Source organism: Ceratotherium simum, chromosome 1, assembly GCF_057802395.1.
Source record: "Ceratotherium simum simum isolate JZ-2026a chromosome 1, ASM5780239v1, whole genome shotgun sequence".
NCBI lineage: Eukaryota > Metazoa > Chordata > Mammalia > Perissodactyla > Rhinocerotidae > Ceratotherium > Ceratotherium simum.
Genome location: NC_141900.1, coordinates 91,093,479 through 91,109,474, shown reverse-complemented (window position 1 = coordinate 91,109,474; position 15,996 = coordinate 91,093,479). Strand labels below are relative to the sequence as shown.

General features: G+C 45.0%; 1 protein-coding gene across 1 annotated transcript in view; it reads left to right on the top strand.

Moving 5' to 3' along the window:
• Positions 1-231: 231 nt before the first annotated feature.
• The window catches only part of LOC101395853 (solute carrier family 23 member 1-like), a 54,614-nt gene continuing 38,849 nt past the window's right edge, over positions 232-15,996 (top strand). The window contains exons 1-3 of the mRNA XM_087431134.1: positions 232-498; positions 7,063-7,209; positions 9,930-10,087. Of these exons, the coding sequence (XP_087287260.1) occupies positions 457-498; positions 7,063-7,209; positions 9,930-10,087 (347 nt within the window). The 5' untranslated portion in view covers positions 232-456. The remainder of the gene's footprint in view (positions 499-7,062; positions 7,210-9,929; positions 10,088-15,996) is intronic.

The window sequence follows — 15,996 nt, the reverse complement described above, 5'->3', positions numbered from 1 at the left end:
TGTTTTTGCAGTGCTTTCATTCCAGCTCAACCAGTCACTAGAAATCAGCTTTAGAAAACTGAAAGGACTCTTCAGCCACAGCCTCCCCCTCACCCCCCTCCTTTCCTGCCTCTGGGAATTTGGCTTCCAGAAAGTGATCTCCTGCCACACCCAGCCAGGCTGTGCCCTGATTTGTTTCCTTAGTGTCATGGGGTATCAACTTCTCTGCAATTACCCAAACTTACCAAATTATGACTGGAGAGGGCCGGGGAGGGGGAGGCAGCGTGGGCGGGAGTCTGTTGCAGATCCACAGACGGGTTATGGAGGCCCCACCCTCCCCAGAGCCAGGCGCCGGATCCCTGTCTGTCTCTTTTATTATTTTGGCGGGGCGTTGAGAAGTTAATCTTTCTCTACTGAAGCAGCTTCTCTTTTTTTTCACCCTGTGAGGACGCCAAAAGGAGAAGACCTCAAGTTGCCATGAACTCTGCCGTGACCACCAATGAGGACCCCGACTTCTTGGTGAGTGCTGGTAGAAGAGAGAGGGAAAGAGAAGAGGGGGGCAAGCAGAAAGGAAGAGAGAGACGAGGAGGGGAACCCAGCAGGGAGTCCTAAAGCCCTGATTCATCATTAGTGCTAAGGACAGTGGCTCACAGTCTAGACGAGATTTTAGATGATTACACGGGGGTGGCAGCTGCACTCTCGACCTGGTCACCAGAGGCAGAGGCCTCTGTGCTGAATTACAAAGGACTGAGGAGGAGCTGGAACAGCTGGAAGAGGCTCCGTGCTTTACCTTTAGTCTCAGGTTTGTCTCTGTTGAATCTAAATATTTGTTTTCCAGGTTCCTCAGCATTACAATTTCTTTGCTCAGAAGCCCTTTGTGAAGCAAAGCAAAGGGAAAGAGAGAGGGAAGCAGAAAGAACTAACAATTACTGAACAACCCATATGCCCCAGGCACTCTGTATACTTAATTTTCTTCCTCCCAAGCCAGTGGAGCAGGCACATCTGTTCCCATTTGACTGATGAGGAACCTGAGGCCCAGAGGAATAGTCACAGTAACCCGTCTGGAGGCCTCGCTAGCTAGTCCTGGCCCCAGCACCGCTCCACCCTGTTCTGGCCACCTGAAACTGACAGGGGGAACTGAGCGGAGGCCCTCTGTTCTTGCCACTCCCACCACAGCTGGAAAGAGCCCCTCTGCACCAGGCCAGGGCTGTAGCCCGAATGAGGCCCAGCAAGGCCTCTGTGGGACAGGTGCCACCTGTGAACCTGGCCTGGGTTCCCAGAGCTGTCCCCTGGAGCCAGGTGCCAGACCCTGCCCACTGCTGGTCAGCCTTCTGGTGAAGAGGCCCTGGCCATGTCTTCTGGAAAATTGTGGGAGGCACCTGAGAGAATTCTCCTTTCTTCTCCTCAGAATTCTTTCTGCCACTACCTCATGGAAGCAAAAGAAATCTTGTGAAATAAGTTGAAGACTCTATTTTCTGAAGGCTGGGATGTTTCCCACATTTTGGGCCTACCCAAGGCCAGTTGGGGAGTGGAAGGATCTTGGCACGTATCCATCTCCTCTTCAGTGGCCTGTCTTCTCTTCATTTTCCTCAAAACCTCAGTTTCAGCACCTAGGTTAAAAAGTCACTTTTCTGAGATGTTTTTGGTTTTCACATGCATGTTGCTCTGCTAGAACCTTCTAGAGATATAAACACGAGGAAGACAGCTTATGGCCTAGCTAGGGGAAAGCAGGGTACACCAAAAATACTTCTGATACAAGGGAGAAAATAGTAAATCACACAACAGAGAGACAAAATGTGCTGGGAGTACTAGGGAGAAAAATTGCATGGGGGTGCGGGCTCAGGAGAGCTGATGAGGGAGGAGGCATTGAGCTCTTGGGAGCTGGGAGTGGGGAGGGGAAGCAGGGTGATCGAGTGGGAGCACAGGGTGAGCAAAGGCTCTGAGGCAGGATAATTGAGCTCACATTTGGAGAAACCTAGAGGATTCCATTGGCTAGAGCCAGGTGAATGGCAACATTAGGAAAGGAACCTAGAGGGTCGGGTGGGGAAACAAAGGCTGTGTGGGGTATGGATGGAGTCAGAGGGGCAAGTGCTCCATCTACCCCAGGAACTCCCCCTTCCCACTGCTGCTCTCCCTGCACCAGGGTCTCCTCCTGCTCTGCTCATCTGCTCCAGGGAGCTGGAGGGCTGTATGCACAGGGACACACCTGCAGGCAACTGCCCTCGACACCGAAAGAGGACAGTTCCATTCTCCCATTTACAGCGGGACGTTGGACAAGCCACAGACCCTCACTGAGCCTCAGTCTCCTCATCTGTAAATTGGGGCTTATACAATGGTGGTGAGAATCAAATGGGAGGATGCATTGGAAGCTCTTTCTAAACTATAAAGCTCTATAAAATGCCAAGGCATATCAGAACACCTCTTTTGATCAAGTCTTGTGGTGAAATTATAGCCCAGGTGTTGAGTTGATAGACTCACCTCCAGCCAGAAGAAGAGCTGTGGCCTCTCTTCTCACCCCAGTGCTCACTGGCAGGGACGCTTCACTGAGAATCTATTTTTCCTCCAAAAAAGGGCTCACTAGCTTCCATCTGCCACTGTGTGAGTCACACATGCAGACTTCTCCCTGCCGGGGATTCTCCTGGGAGAAAAGCACCTCCCAGATTCAGATATGCCCCAAGATGGGACAGCTCCCTCCTCCATCTGAGAAGCACTGCTCTAACATACCTTTGGGACGTCACTTGTTTCTAAGTGTGTCTTTAATATGCTAATGATTCATCCCTGACCCACAGGAGTCTTAGCGCACTGTGTACCTGCTTGTTGTATTTTTTGCCCCATCTCTTTGCAAAAGTGACATGAGGTCATTTAAAACGAGAGGCATATTTTGATCAGGCTCTGTGCTTTCTACAGCCATGGCTGATGGCCTTCCCAGAAGTCACACACTCTTACCAGAAGAGAAGAACCAGCTGTTCTCAAGGAAGACAGGATTTTCCAATCTCTAAGTTTTAAACAATTATTTTTTTATGTGGGGCCTCATGCAAGGTCAATTTCCCAGATAATTGTGTTTTGTTTTCTTTTGTTTCAAAGTCTGGCTTATGCATCTTTTTCTTTTTCGCTAGGAAATATATGCCCTGAACTAACATCAGTTTCCAATCTTCCTCTCTCTCTTTTAACTTTTTTCCTCTCCAAAGCCCCAGTACATAGTTGTATATTCCAGTTGTAAGTCCTTCTAGCTCTTCTATGTGAGCCACCACCACAGCACGGCTACTGACAGACGAGTGGTGTGGTTCCACGCTCAGGAACCAAACCCCGGCCACCGAAGCAGAGCATGCCAAACTTTAATCTCTAGGCCGTCAGGGCTGACTCTCAGATAATTGTTTTAAAGCAGATGCAGAAGTGATTTCCATAACCTTCAGATGGTCCAATTTGATATCCAGACAGAACTTAGGACAGTAAGAGGTCCTCAGGCTGGGGACAGTCTTTGAGTCATTGGCTCCTATGAGGAAAAACACCAGAAGGTCCAGAACCAACAGTTCCCCCCAGTCAGTGTTTCCCTCCCTGTCACCTTCCTGAGAATTCTGAGAGGTCCTGAGAGAGGGTGTGAGGTGAGCTTGTTGGCAGAACACACACAGCTGTACCAGCCACAGCCCTGTGAGCTCACGCATGGGCACACACAACAGGATGCCACATACACTGCACACACTGGAGTCTTCCTGTATCCTTGCAACCATCCAGATTTAGATGGGGAGACTGAGGCTGGGAGAGGTGAAGTGATGTGCCTGTGGCCTCCAAGCAGGGGACTGACAGACCGTGTCAATTTCCAACTGCATGCTCTGTTGTTCCATGTAGCCTACGGAGAATCAATCAACCAACCAATCAATCATTCAATCACTCTCTCTTTCCTTCTCCCTCTCCTCTTTTCCTCAACCTGTTTTTCCTCTGTCACCCTCACTGATTCCTCAATACATTCACTAAAAACTCGTGACAAGGGCTCGGGGGCCCAGAGTTCCCTCCCTCCAGCACCCTCCATTCTATCTTTGACTAACCTTAAACTCCTTAGGCAAAAACAACTTTCCTGTGCAACCCAAGTACCGAGCAGCATCAGTACATCCTTCTTCTCAGAAGTCTAAATAGGATAAGCATGATGTTTCAAAAGAGTTCTAACAAGTTAGTTAGGGACTTATTAACAAAAATTACTAAGAAAAATTCTCTACAGTCACTAGTTTATACATTTGTTCATTTATTTCATCAGTCAACAGATAGTTACATGAGCACTAATGGTGCTGGAGATGGCCGTAGAGACTTTATGGTCTTTCAGACAAGGAAACGTGGCTGCAATCAGGCATGTTTTGGGCCAGGGTAAACATGTTCATGGTGTTGTAGGAGCCTCTGAGGAGGAAAGGCCTAGTTTAGTTGAGGCTGTGGTTGGGTGAGGTCAGGGAAGGCTTCCTGGAGCAGGTGAGGGATGCATATTTCCAGGCATCGCTAAATAGGTGAGCAGAAGCAAAACTCCTACACTGATGTTTTAGGACCTAAATGTTAGAAGATTAATGAGCAAACACTGTTCAGAACCCAAGGAACAAAATGACTCTGCAGAGCTGTGCTCGGCTGGATCAGTCAGCCCACTGTCAGCAGCCTGACCATAGCCCTGGGCTCCCCCAGCTGCCTGGAGGCTCAGCGTGCTACGCCACGCCTTCTCCATGGCCAGTGATGTGGACCCCACAGGTGGCACTGGGAAGAAATTAGCATTAGCGTTTGCTAATGCTCTAACCCCATGGAGGAGGTGGCCTGGCTTCCTCTGTCTCCACACAGGAGATGGGATGGTCTACCTGCCCACCTCCCCATGACAGGCAGCACTGTCCCTAGCTAGGACTTCCGTAGTGGGGACTGGTCAATACTCAAAACAGCAATTTTTAACTAGGGGTGATTTTACCACCCCCCACCCCCAGGGACATTTGCAATGTCCAGAGACATTTTTGGTTGTCACAACTGTAGGGGAGGGAGTACTACTGGCATCTAGTGGGTAGAGGCCACAGATGCTGCTTACCATCCTACAGTGCACAGTCCAGCCCCCACCCCCCTGCCACACACACAACACAACAGAGAATTATCCCATCCAAAATGTCAATAGTGCTGAGGTTGAGAAACCCCGTCTTCGAATTTAACGTTTCCTAGGGACCAGTGCTGTCCTGGAGGTGGTAAGGGACAACCACCCAGTTCTTGACCTGGCGGCTTTCTTCCCTCTCCACTTCTAAGCAAGTGGAGAAAGCCTCTCCTCCCCCCTCTCCTTCTCCCACTTCTCCAGAGCAGGGCCACCGACCCATTAGGTACAGCAGCCACAGTGCCCAGGGCTCATCGTTCTTTTACAGGCCCACAAAAATGTTTTCACTTCTTTTAAAATCAGAAGAAAAAAAAGAACTCTTAGATCAAAGAAAATGTTTTCATATGTAATAAAATATCTGTCTTTATACCAATGTAGTCACAAAATATAATAATACATTTTTTATGGAAGAAGGATCCCATAGGGTAGGAGTGTTCAGCACCCACGAGAATCACCGTGCATCCCTGGTTCAGAAGTTGTTCTTTGAGGCTTGGCTGAAGTAAAGGGTGCTGAGGCATGGAGGTGGGTGTTACAGTCCCTTTCTGGAACTTTCTCCAGGAGAAGCCCACACCACCCTCAGGGCAGCCCTGGCTGTGTCACTGTGCAGACCCTGCCCTCTGTAGTCTGACCTGGGCCCAGGACGCTGCTGGGGCATATCTCCTAGGGTTGCCTGATTTTCATGTTGGTGACCTTGCCACCTTCTGGCCACACCAGAGACATTGTTCTCATGCTCCTGTCACCCACAGCCAGATGCTCAAATGTCAGCCCTAAGCACAAATTTAAAGTCTTTGAAACATGAGACTGGAAGCTTATCTTAATTATAACAGCTAATGTTTATTGGGCAATTACACTGTGCCAGGCACCAGAATTTGTGCTTCCTGCTCCAATTTTTTTCCAGCTTTATTGAGATATAATTGACAAATAATATTGTGTAAGTTTAAGGTGTACAACATGTTGCTTTGATACACTTCTAGATTGCAAAATGATTCCCACCATAGCATTAGCTAACACCTGCATCACATCACATGATGACCGTTTCTTTTTTGTGGTGACAACATTTAAGATTTACTTCTTAGCATCTTTCAAGTACAGAATACAGGATTACTAACTTTAATCACCATGCTGTACATTAGATCCCTAGAACTTATTTGTTATAATATTTGTATTCCCTTTGACCAACATCTCCCCATTTCTTCACACTCCAATTTAATTTTGTCAACTATCTATGAAGTAGATGTTATTGACATTTCTGTTTTATAGATCAGAAAACTGAGGCTTATAAATGTTAGTAATTTGCCCAAGGTTGGTAAGCTATGTAGCCAATAAGTTGGAGGGGAAAGTTTATAATTCAAAGTTAATTTTGGTTAAACTGGTAGGAATGTAAGTTGGCTCTTGCCCCTAGAGCATTCTGTATGCACTGCACTCATTTACATTTGTGTGTGACATTTATCCATTCATTTGGTCTACACTGAGCACAGGGACTGCTCTGGAAGCTGGGGCAACAAAGAAGAGTAAGGCACGGTCAATGCATTCTAAGAACTCATGATCCAGCAGAAGAGATGGACAAGGAAACCGTCCATACAATAACCACGCTGTGATGAGGGCTTTGGCAGATGTAAGCACAGAGCCTGAGGGCAGCTACTCCATTCTGGGGCCAGGATCCCCATTTACCTGACTGTCTGGGAGGGAAACCTGCTCATTTTCTGACCTTGGAGTTGGCCCCCATCTCCTCCTGCACAAAGCTGCTTCTCTGCCAGGGCTTCAGGCAAGACATCCATGCTTCTTGCATGGCCCTATGTGGATGTATAATATAGAAAATCACTGCTCTTTTGAGTCTGGACCTAGAAATCCTCAGCTGGCCAACAGTAGTTATCCCTGTCTCATTGCCTCTTGCCTCTGGAAGGCTGTCCATATGTGCAGATGAAACCAGGAAGTCCATTTGATTCCTTTAGAAATGTCCAGATGTGTCCTTCTCTTGTTCCCAGCAGAGGGATGATAGCTCGCTCAGCTCCCATGATGATGGCGGAGGCAAGAAGAAGGATGGCCAGTCGGGGAGTCCCAGCAGCAGCCACCTGGCCTATAGCATCTTGGACATCCCACCATGGTATCTCTGCATCTTCTTGGGGATCCAGGTAATGCCACCCAGCAAACACTGGGTCCAAAGAGGCTCTGCCTCAAAAGCCACATCAATACACACCCAGGTCAAATTAATTAGTCAAGATCCACGACTTCAGTTGCTGATACTGTTGTCTTCCGTGTAATTGACCTCTAGGGGAACTCAAAGCTCCTCTGGTCTCTCTTTCTGTCCAGGAGTTTGGGGATGGGGGAGGAATTAGGGAGGATTTTCTCTCATGCTGGGCTGATAAGTCACATCAAGGACACCGCCTGGGCCATTGTTTTTTTTTTTCAATTTTAATTTATTTGATTGGCAACAACTAAAATAATTGAGAACCAACGCTTGGGGAATTTTGGGAAACAAGCACTCTCAAACACTGTTGGAATGTTAGTTGGTGCAATCTTTCTGGATGACAATTTGGTGATTTCTATCAACATGTAAAACACATATACCCTTTCACCCAGTTCCCAATGCTGAATAATTTCTCTGTGGATATGCTGACAAGATTCATTCAGATAAGTACAAAGAAGTTCTTGTAACATTATTGGTAATAGTAAAGTCAAAACACACAACAAACAAACAAAACCCAGAAACAACCAAAATATCCATCATAGGGAACTGGTTAAATAAATTGTGGCACGTCCTAACAAATGACATTTTTATGCAGCTATTAAAAAGAGACAGATATGTTTACCTTGCAGTTAGGGAATGTTCCCCAAGATATATTAAATGAAAGAAGCAAAGTAGAGAACTGTGTATAGTGTGATCTTTTTTGTGTTAAAAACAAACAAAAAAAAGAGATTGAATGATAGAAATAAGTATATGTGGTGTGTTTATATGTTTTGAAGATTTCAGAAGAAACTAAGAAAGGTATTTAGCCTTGGGAAGAAGAACTAGGAAAGTTAGGGTAGCTTTCAACTTTCATTTTTTTATTCTGTAACTTTTTATAGCATGAATTTTCTAATTTCATAGATGTGTTTCTTTTACTATTACAAACTGTTCAATATGGGATAGCAGGGATGTGGTACACATTTTTGTTTGCTTCTTTGTACTTTTCTATAAAATAAGAGCAAATGTCATACTATTATTAAAATATTATTATGAGCCAGTATAATGGATAATGTAGATATTTTCTCATGAAAGGATGCTGAATTTTGTCAAATGCTTTTTCTGCATCTATTGAGATGATCATATGATTTTTATCTTTCATTTTATTAATGTGCTGTATCATATTTATTGATTTGCATATGTTGAACCATCCTTGCATCCCAGGGGTGAATCCCACTTGATTGTGGTGTATGATCCTTTTAAGGTACTGTTGAATTCAGTTTGCTAGTATTTTGTTGAGAATTTTTGCACCTCTGTTCATCAGGGATATTGGCCTGTAGTGTTCTTTTCTTGTAGTGTCCTTATCTGGCTTTGGTATTAGGGTTATGCTGGCCTCATAAAATGAGTTTGGGAGTGTCCCCTCCTCTTCAGTTTTTTGGAAGAGTTTGAGGATTGGTGTTAATTCTTCTTTAAATGTTTGGTGGAATTCACCAGTGAAACCATCTGGTCCTGGACTTTTCTTTGTTGGGAGCATTTGGATTACTGATTCAATCTCCTTACTTGTCATTAGTCTGTTCACATTTTCTGTTTCTTTATGATTTGGTCTTGGTAAGTTGTATGTTTCTAGGAAGTTATCCATTTCTTTTAGGTTATCCAATTTGTTGGTGTATAATTGTTCGTACTCCTGTCTTATGGTTCTTTGTATTTCTGTGGTATCAGTTGTAATGGCTCCTGTTTAATTTCTGATTTTGTTTGAGTCCTCTCCTTTTTTTTTCTTAGTCTAGCTAAGGGTTTGTTTATCTTTTCAAAAAGCCAGTTGATCTTTTCTGTTGTTTTTCTGGTCTCTGTTTCATTCATTTCTGCTCTGATCTTTGTTATTTCCTTTCTTCTGCTAACTTTGGGTTTAGTTTGTTCTTCTCTTTCTAGTTCCTTGAGGAGTAAAGTTAGGTTGTTTATTTGAGATCTTTCTTCTTTCTTAATGTAGGCATCCATTGCTATAAATTTCCCTTTTAAAACTGCTTTTGCTGCATCCTGTAAGTTTTGGTACATTCTGTTTCTGTTTGCATTTGTCTCAAGATATTTTTTGATTTTTTCTTTGACTCATTGGTTGTTCAGGAGTCTGTTGCTTAATTTCCACAAATTTGTGAATTTTCTAGTTTTCCTCCTGTTAATGATTTCTAGTTTCGTACCACTTTAGTTGGAAAAGATAGTTGGTAGGATTTCAAACTTCTTAAGTTTGCTAAAGCTGTTTTGTGACTTAATATATCATCTATCCTGGAGAATGTGCTCAGGCCTTCCTGGTCAATGGTCTTGCCCTCACCGTGTGCCTTGTTATAATAATGAGCCTCTTGCCTTGTTCTTGTTCTTGAGGCCCTCTCCATGGTTCCTGTTATGTCCACCTGGGCTGTGTTTCTGCCTTGGTTTCTTACCCAAGATATCAGTTCCCAGCACTAGGGTCCTGCCCAGGGTCTGCCCTTGAACTCCAGCCCCTCTGGCTGGGTCCCTGCTTCTTGCTGCCTGGCCTTCCTAGATCCCACTGGTTGCCTGGATCTCTGCCTATCACTCATGGCCAGGATCCTCTGAGACCGGAGGTGGAGCTCTTGGCTCTGATAGTGGGAATGGGAATGAGGGTGGAGCAGGAAGCCACAGCATCTACACGCCTGTCTACTCTCTCTGCTCTGCCCACAGCACTTCCTTACGGCCCTGGGGGGGCTCGTGGCAGTGCCACTAATCCTGGCCAAGGACCTGTGTCTGCAGCATGACTCCCTGACCCAGAGCTACCTCATCAGCACCATGTTCTTTGTCTCTGGCATCTGCACTCTCCTGCAAGTGCTTTTAGGAGTCAGGTAAGTAAAATCCTCCCTGTGGGTTCAGACTTTTACCTGCCAGTGTATCAGTAAGTCTTGCTTGGCTTGTAGCAGGAGAGGCAGTTAGGAAGCTGGTGTGACATGATAGAGAGAGCACAGAGCCAGGGGTCAGAGCCTGGGTTCAAGTCCTAGCTTCAACATTTATTGTCCATATTAGCTAGGATTCTTGATTAAAGTAACACAAATCCAGATACACTTAGGCAAAAATTTCTTCTTTATTAACTTATAAGGTCAAGCCAAGAGAAAGGCAGGGTGCATTATGCATCAGGAACATGTTGAACCAGGGACTCAGATGCCACTAGGACTTTCTCTCCATCTCTTGTCTCTACTCAGGTCTGCCCCTAATATTCGTGAGACCCAGGGCAAGAGTACAAATGGAGACCCACACACTCCATGTCTAAATATCAGAGAGTTATACACCAAGCTTACAAGCTCTTAAATAAAATATGTTCTGATCATCCTACCTGGAAGGCCAGGTGTGAATTTAGAATTCCGTGATTCCTTCAAGTTCTGCTTTGGAACCTCGAAGCTTTGGGAGGGCTGGCCCTCAGCCTGTGGCCTTCCCCCTTCTCTTCCTACCTCAAGCTTTGCTCCAGATCATGAACGGTCTCACATGCAAGAATGGTGACACCCCAACCTGCACATCCAAGTTCCATCCACATACCCCACACACACCAGATTCCCCAGACAGCTGCCCCTTGGCCATCCTTCAGGCCTAGGGGTGTGCACACCCGCATCGTGGTCTGCCTTCAGCAGGACAGACCTGGGGAAGAGGCCCAAGCAGGCTCTGGAAGAGGCTCAGGGCAGAGAATTTTGGGGACTCTAAGGGGAGGGGCGCACAGACTTGAGGTGGGCATAGCCCTTTGGCCGTGCAGTCGCCTCCCCAGAGGAGGCCAGAGTGGAGCCCTCTAGAGCATCGGACTAAGTGCAGGGGGCTCTCCTTTCCTAGACTGAAGACAAGACTGTCTCTTCATTACTCTGCCAGAGCCTGTGCTTCATTCTCGCAGACAGGCTTCCTGCACGTGTCCATAGACAGGGCTGCTGGCCGTCCTCTCACTTACCCCTCCAAAGCAGGCGAGTACTGTTCTGGCTGGTCTCACACTTTAAAAATTCCAGGGAAGAGCTCTGATTGGCCCAGTTTAAGCCAAATGCCCAGCTCTGGCTCCACCAGGGCAACAAATATGGCAACTCCCATTTGGGAAGACAAGTTCTGTTCTGAGTAGACAAGACAGCAGACGTTCACTGAACCAGATATGTGGTTTAGGATCTGTCAGAAAAGGCTCATGATAACATGTGCCCTGCTCCCTTACAGTATTATTGAGATAATCAATTGTGATGATTGGTGGAGTCACTTTTTTTTTAAACCATCTAGTCTTTTATGTTCATATGTAAGCTGCTAAAATTAGCCTGAGTGAAATGGAGTCCTATTTCTCTGGAGCTGGCCTGGACAAAACTGTGAATGAAGCCTGGAAAACATGTCTTTGGAACCTTCCCCTCCTCATTTCCACACATCCTCTCTTCACATTCTCCACCACCACACCCTGCCCCACCTGGATTCCACACCACACAGTGGCTCCCTTGGGTACCATCTTCTCAGCAAATTCCTCTGTCAGTCCTCCAGACCTTTCCTGCTCACCTCCCTCACCCCAAATCTATTAGTCCTGTATCTTCTTCCTCTCACATTTTTTAAGCATCTAGTGCAAGGACAGACCCAGGTTTTGTTCAGCCTGAAGCTTATACAGTTTTTGGTGTCCCCTTTAAGGAAAAGAAGAGAAAATTTGGAATATAAATCATGTACAAAAGAGAATACTATTAAATTGAAAAAAATCACAACAAATTACAAATTCTTAAAAGCAGATAAACACCATAAATTCCAAAACATAGCATGGTAGTTTTTATTCTTTAACTTTCTCACAGTCCCCTGTAATACATTTTTCCCCACGTTTTGTGGTTGCATACCCTTCAATCTCCTCTTCATTTCACAGAGAGAAGGAAAGATAATTCAGTCATTCCTCTAGCAGGAGTCAGTCCAAATCTGTTTGGTATGACTGCTAGTTGGGACACAGTATCATGCCTTCACACACAAACTGTAGTTCTGCTGTAGATTTGTGCCCTACACACAGAACATCTGACCAATTCTATGGTACATGATTCCTGTCAATTTTTTTAAATGCATTTGTTATTGTATATGTTGCATTATTAAGTATATTCCTGAAAGGAGAAAACTTCCATTTTGCCTGCACATCAATGAGAACTAGACCTTCTCTGGTAATTTTGCATATCTGATGGTTGGCAAATTTGCCACAGACTAGCTTCTGACTCCATACATTTCTAACCTTGTTTCTCACCTACCACCCACAAATGTCAAGTGGTGGGTGCCAAAAGACACATTCATATCATAATTCAATCTCTGGTCCTGCACCTTCGTGATGTAGAATGAGCTGGCACAGTGGGTAGTAGAGTGTTGCTGGAAACCATGATTGCCCCAAGATGGCCAGCAATACATTAACTACACATGGGCAGTTTAGTGATCTCGAACCACAAAATATATCCCACTACACTCAAACTAAATTAATCATGACTCAACTCCCACTTAGCGAGATCCTAAAAGTGCCCATAGCCTTTCAAATGGCATCTGATACAAGGATTAAAGTTAGGGAGGTGGCAGTGGAAAGAGACAGTAGTTCCAGACAACTATGGCTGAAACCTCTTACTAGTGCAAATTTTATGAAGGTGTATGGCTAGTGAACACATTGCAGGGCCCCTCCCTGGCCTTTAGAAGGAGCCATGCAAGTGAGGTGACTGTCACTCCTTTGACCTAACCTGTACCAGGCCTGTGCTTAGCCCTGGAGTTGCAGAGGAAAATGGAAAACATTCCCTACAGTGTGCTTCTGCCTGACCTGTGTTAAGAGAAAATGACTGGACAGGAGAAACTAATATCCATTTGTTCTTTATCAATTATCTGAATCAAGCCACACAGGTGTAGCTTGATAGGCGGTTGGCCCATTGTTTCCAGGACAGGCTGACTTCAGGCAGCATCCAGAGGAGAATATTAATTCCTACCATGGTCTTTTGCTAAATCAAGTCAAAGGCACTTTACAAGGTGCTTCCTTCGCAAGTCATTTCCAGGAGCTGTGCCAGTGCTTAAGTTTTCCCATTCTCCGCCAAGGAGTGGGAGACTAGTGCCTACATCTTTGGCAGGTTATTTCCCTTCTCCTTCTTCTTCTGTCACCATCTCTGTGAGCCAAGATTTCCTCCAAATTCCTCATGAAGAACTCAAAGAGGTACCGAGTGTGATCTGGTCTGTCTTTCAGGCTCCTAAAATCCAGGACCCTGCCCCCTTCCCAGAATTGGCCCCTGGAATGTCAGACACTGCAAGATCATGAGTCAGGCCTTGCAGCAAACTGTCTGGATTCCCAGGAGCCCCTAGCCATGCCAGGGACCTATGGAGAGTTACAAACACAAAGCTCTTCTGGATGGGGGAGCCCCTCCCCCTTAAACCCAAAATGGTTTTAATTATAATTACGGAAAGCTTGGAGCTTGGAAACTGGAGGCCTGAATTCCAGTCCTGGTGTCTGTGCTGTGGGAACTTGGGCAAGTCATTGGTCCTCTCTCAGGCTCAATTTTCTCATCTGTCAGATGAAGGAGTTGAACTATATAATATCTAAAAGTCCCTTACATCTCTAATATTGTGGACAGCTATGATGGTGACAGAGAAGATGAAGTGCCATGTTTCAAGTGGATAATCAGTAGTAATAGTACATGTGGGGGTAGCCTTCTGGTAAGTTCTTTGAGAAACACAAACTAATCAGGAGCTAGGGTTCAAAGAACTTACACCCTAATTAAACATGGAAAGAAAGAGGGAAATAAAGTCATGGTAATGTCATTAGACTAAAGTGGTGACAGGAATACACTTGAGTTTGGTTCCACCCGTCAAAATGGGCTTCCCTTTCACATACTGATGAGTAACTGCCTAAGATATTATAGATGGTAAAACCTAACTGACAGCTTATGAATCAAAGGCCGAGTAGATTTGGTTGTTGATTATCTGCTAACCAGGATTTTATGGTGTACTTTTCTAGATTAGAAATAAAACACTGCAGTCGCAATAAGATTTCAGCAGGTCTTAGTACTTAAAACTGTGTTAAATAATCAAAAAGGAATGATAAGAGGCAATCAATTCTGCGTCTTAACTCCATCTCTGGAAGTATTCATGATTTTTACCTGGTAATTTGTTTTTCTGGAGTCATTCCATGTGATATGACTTCCTTTCCATGTTCCTGGGAATATCTCAAGTGTGGAGCAAGTACTCCTGCCACAAAGTGCACTCAGATGCCTTATGTTTGCTTGCATACAGTTTTGCCTGAGTCAGCCCTGGCCTTTGTCCTTTTCACCCACCAAATTCCCTGCAGGCCCAGCCCTGCCCTGCCCTAGCTCTGCGCCTGTCCCTGGTTATGCAGAAAGGCCATGCCCATCACCAGAGGTGTGCAGCCACCTTGCTCCTGCCCTGTTGACAGCTAGGTCACCCGATGAGCCATTGGAGCTCCGGTCGGAGCAGGAACAGTGGTGGCCATTGGGGTAGAAGAGTGACCTGGTGATCAGTCACATCAGAGGAGGGAGAGGGGGTTGATGTGTCCCAAAGAGGACGCTGGTGCTTCTGCTTCCTGTGGGTTTAAGTTGGGTAGATATCTACAGGGAAGGCCCATGATGGGCTTTTCCACAGTTTAGCAGGTCCTGACCTGCTTGGTGTAAAGAGCCCAGGCAAAAGATGAACAAGTGCTCTTTGTCCAAGAGTGAAGTAGGTGGGGCTCTTGGCGTGCCCAGGATTTCTCACAACACAGTGACCCTTTTAAATTCAAGAAGAATTCATCAGTCCCATCCTACATTCCTGAGGCTCTGCTCCCCATCCTGACCTATTTCAAAGAAAAGTTCCTCTGACGTTATCTTTTGCCCACTCATTGGATTCACTCCAAGAAGGGAACATCAAAATGATGTCAGAGGTGAGGTTGGATTCCAGCAACTCAAGCTCCAGATGCATCTGTCCCCACCTGTGGACCTCTTCCCCGTTTACCCACAAACCCCCCAAACTCCACATGGCCCAACCCCAAACCTCCTCAGGGTTGCCGGTTCCTGTTCCGCCTCATCCCCTCCAGGTTCCTGGGTGCTCAGGGCATATTGCCCTGCCTAGGGAGACTTAATGCTCCCTCTCCTTTCTACCCCTGACAATATTTGCATTTATTTTCTCTCGTAGTTTTCATGTTTCTGTGAAGAGGACCTGTTTTTGAATTTTTTCAAATCCTTGAGAATTAAATTAGATAATGCACATTAAGTAGTTAGCTCAGTACAGAAAATTTATTTTTCACATCGAGAAAAGGATTGTACCACACACAAAATTTTGACCTTCCCTTCCTTTTTTAACAATTAAAAAAAATTCAATTGTGGTAAAAACCACTCCTCCCCCTTTTATAAACATATGCAATGCATTATAAATATCTTTCCATTTCAATAAACACATTTCTGCAATAGCACTTTTTAAAAAATGATCACTTAGTATTCCATATTCTAGAATATATCAATATATTCTAGCTTATTTAACCATTTCTTATTAAAGGACATTTAAGTTGTTTCAAGGATTTCACTGTTGTAATAGTGACCAATGTAATTCATAATTATGAGAGGTATAAATTTTATGGGTACTGACAATCATTTATCTAGTTAAAGACAGAAAGAAGACGGAAAGAAATGTTAAAGATTATTTCTGGGTGGTATACATTATATATGAAAGGTATTATTATATGTGTGCTAATAAAATTTATCTAGTTAAAGATAAAAAAAGACTAGAACAAAATGTTAATGGTTATTTCTGGTTGTAGAATTATCGTGACTTA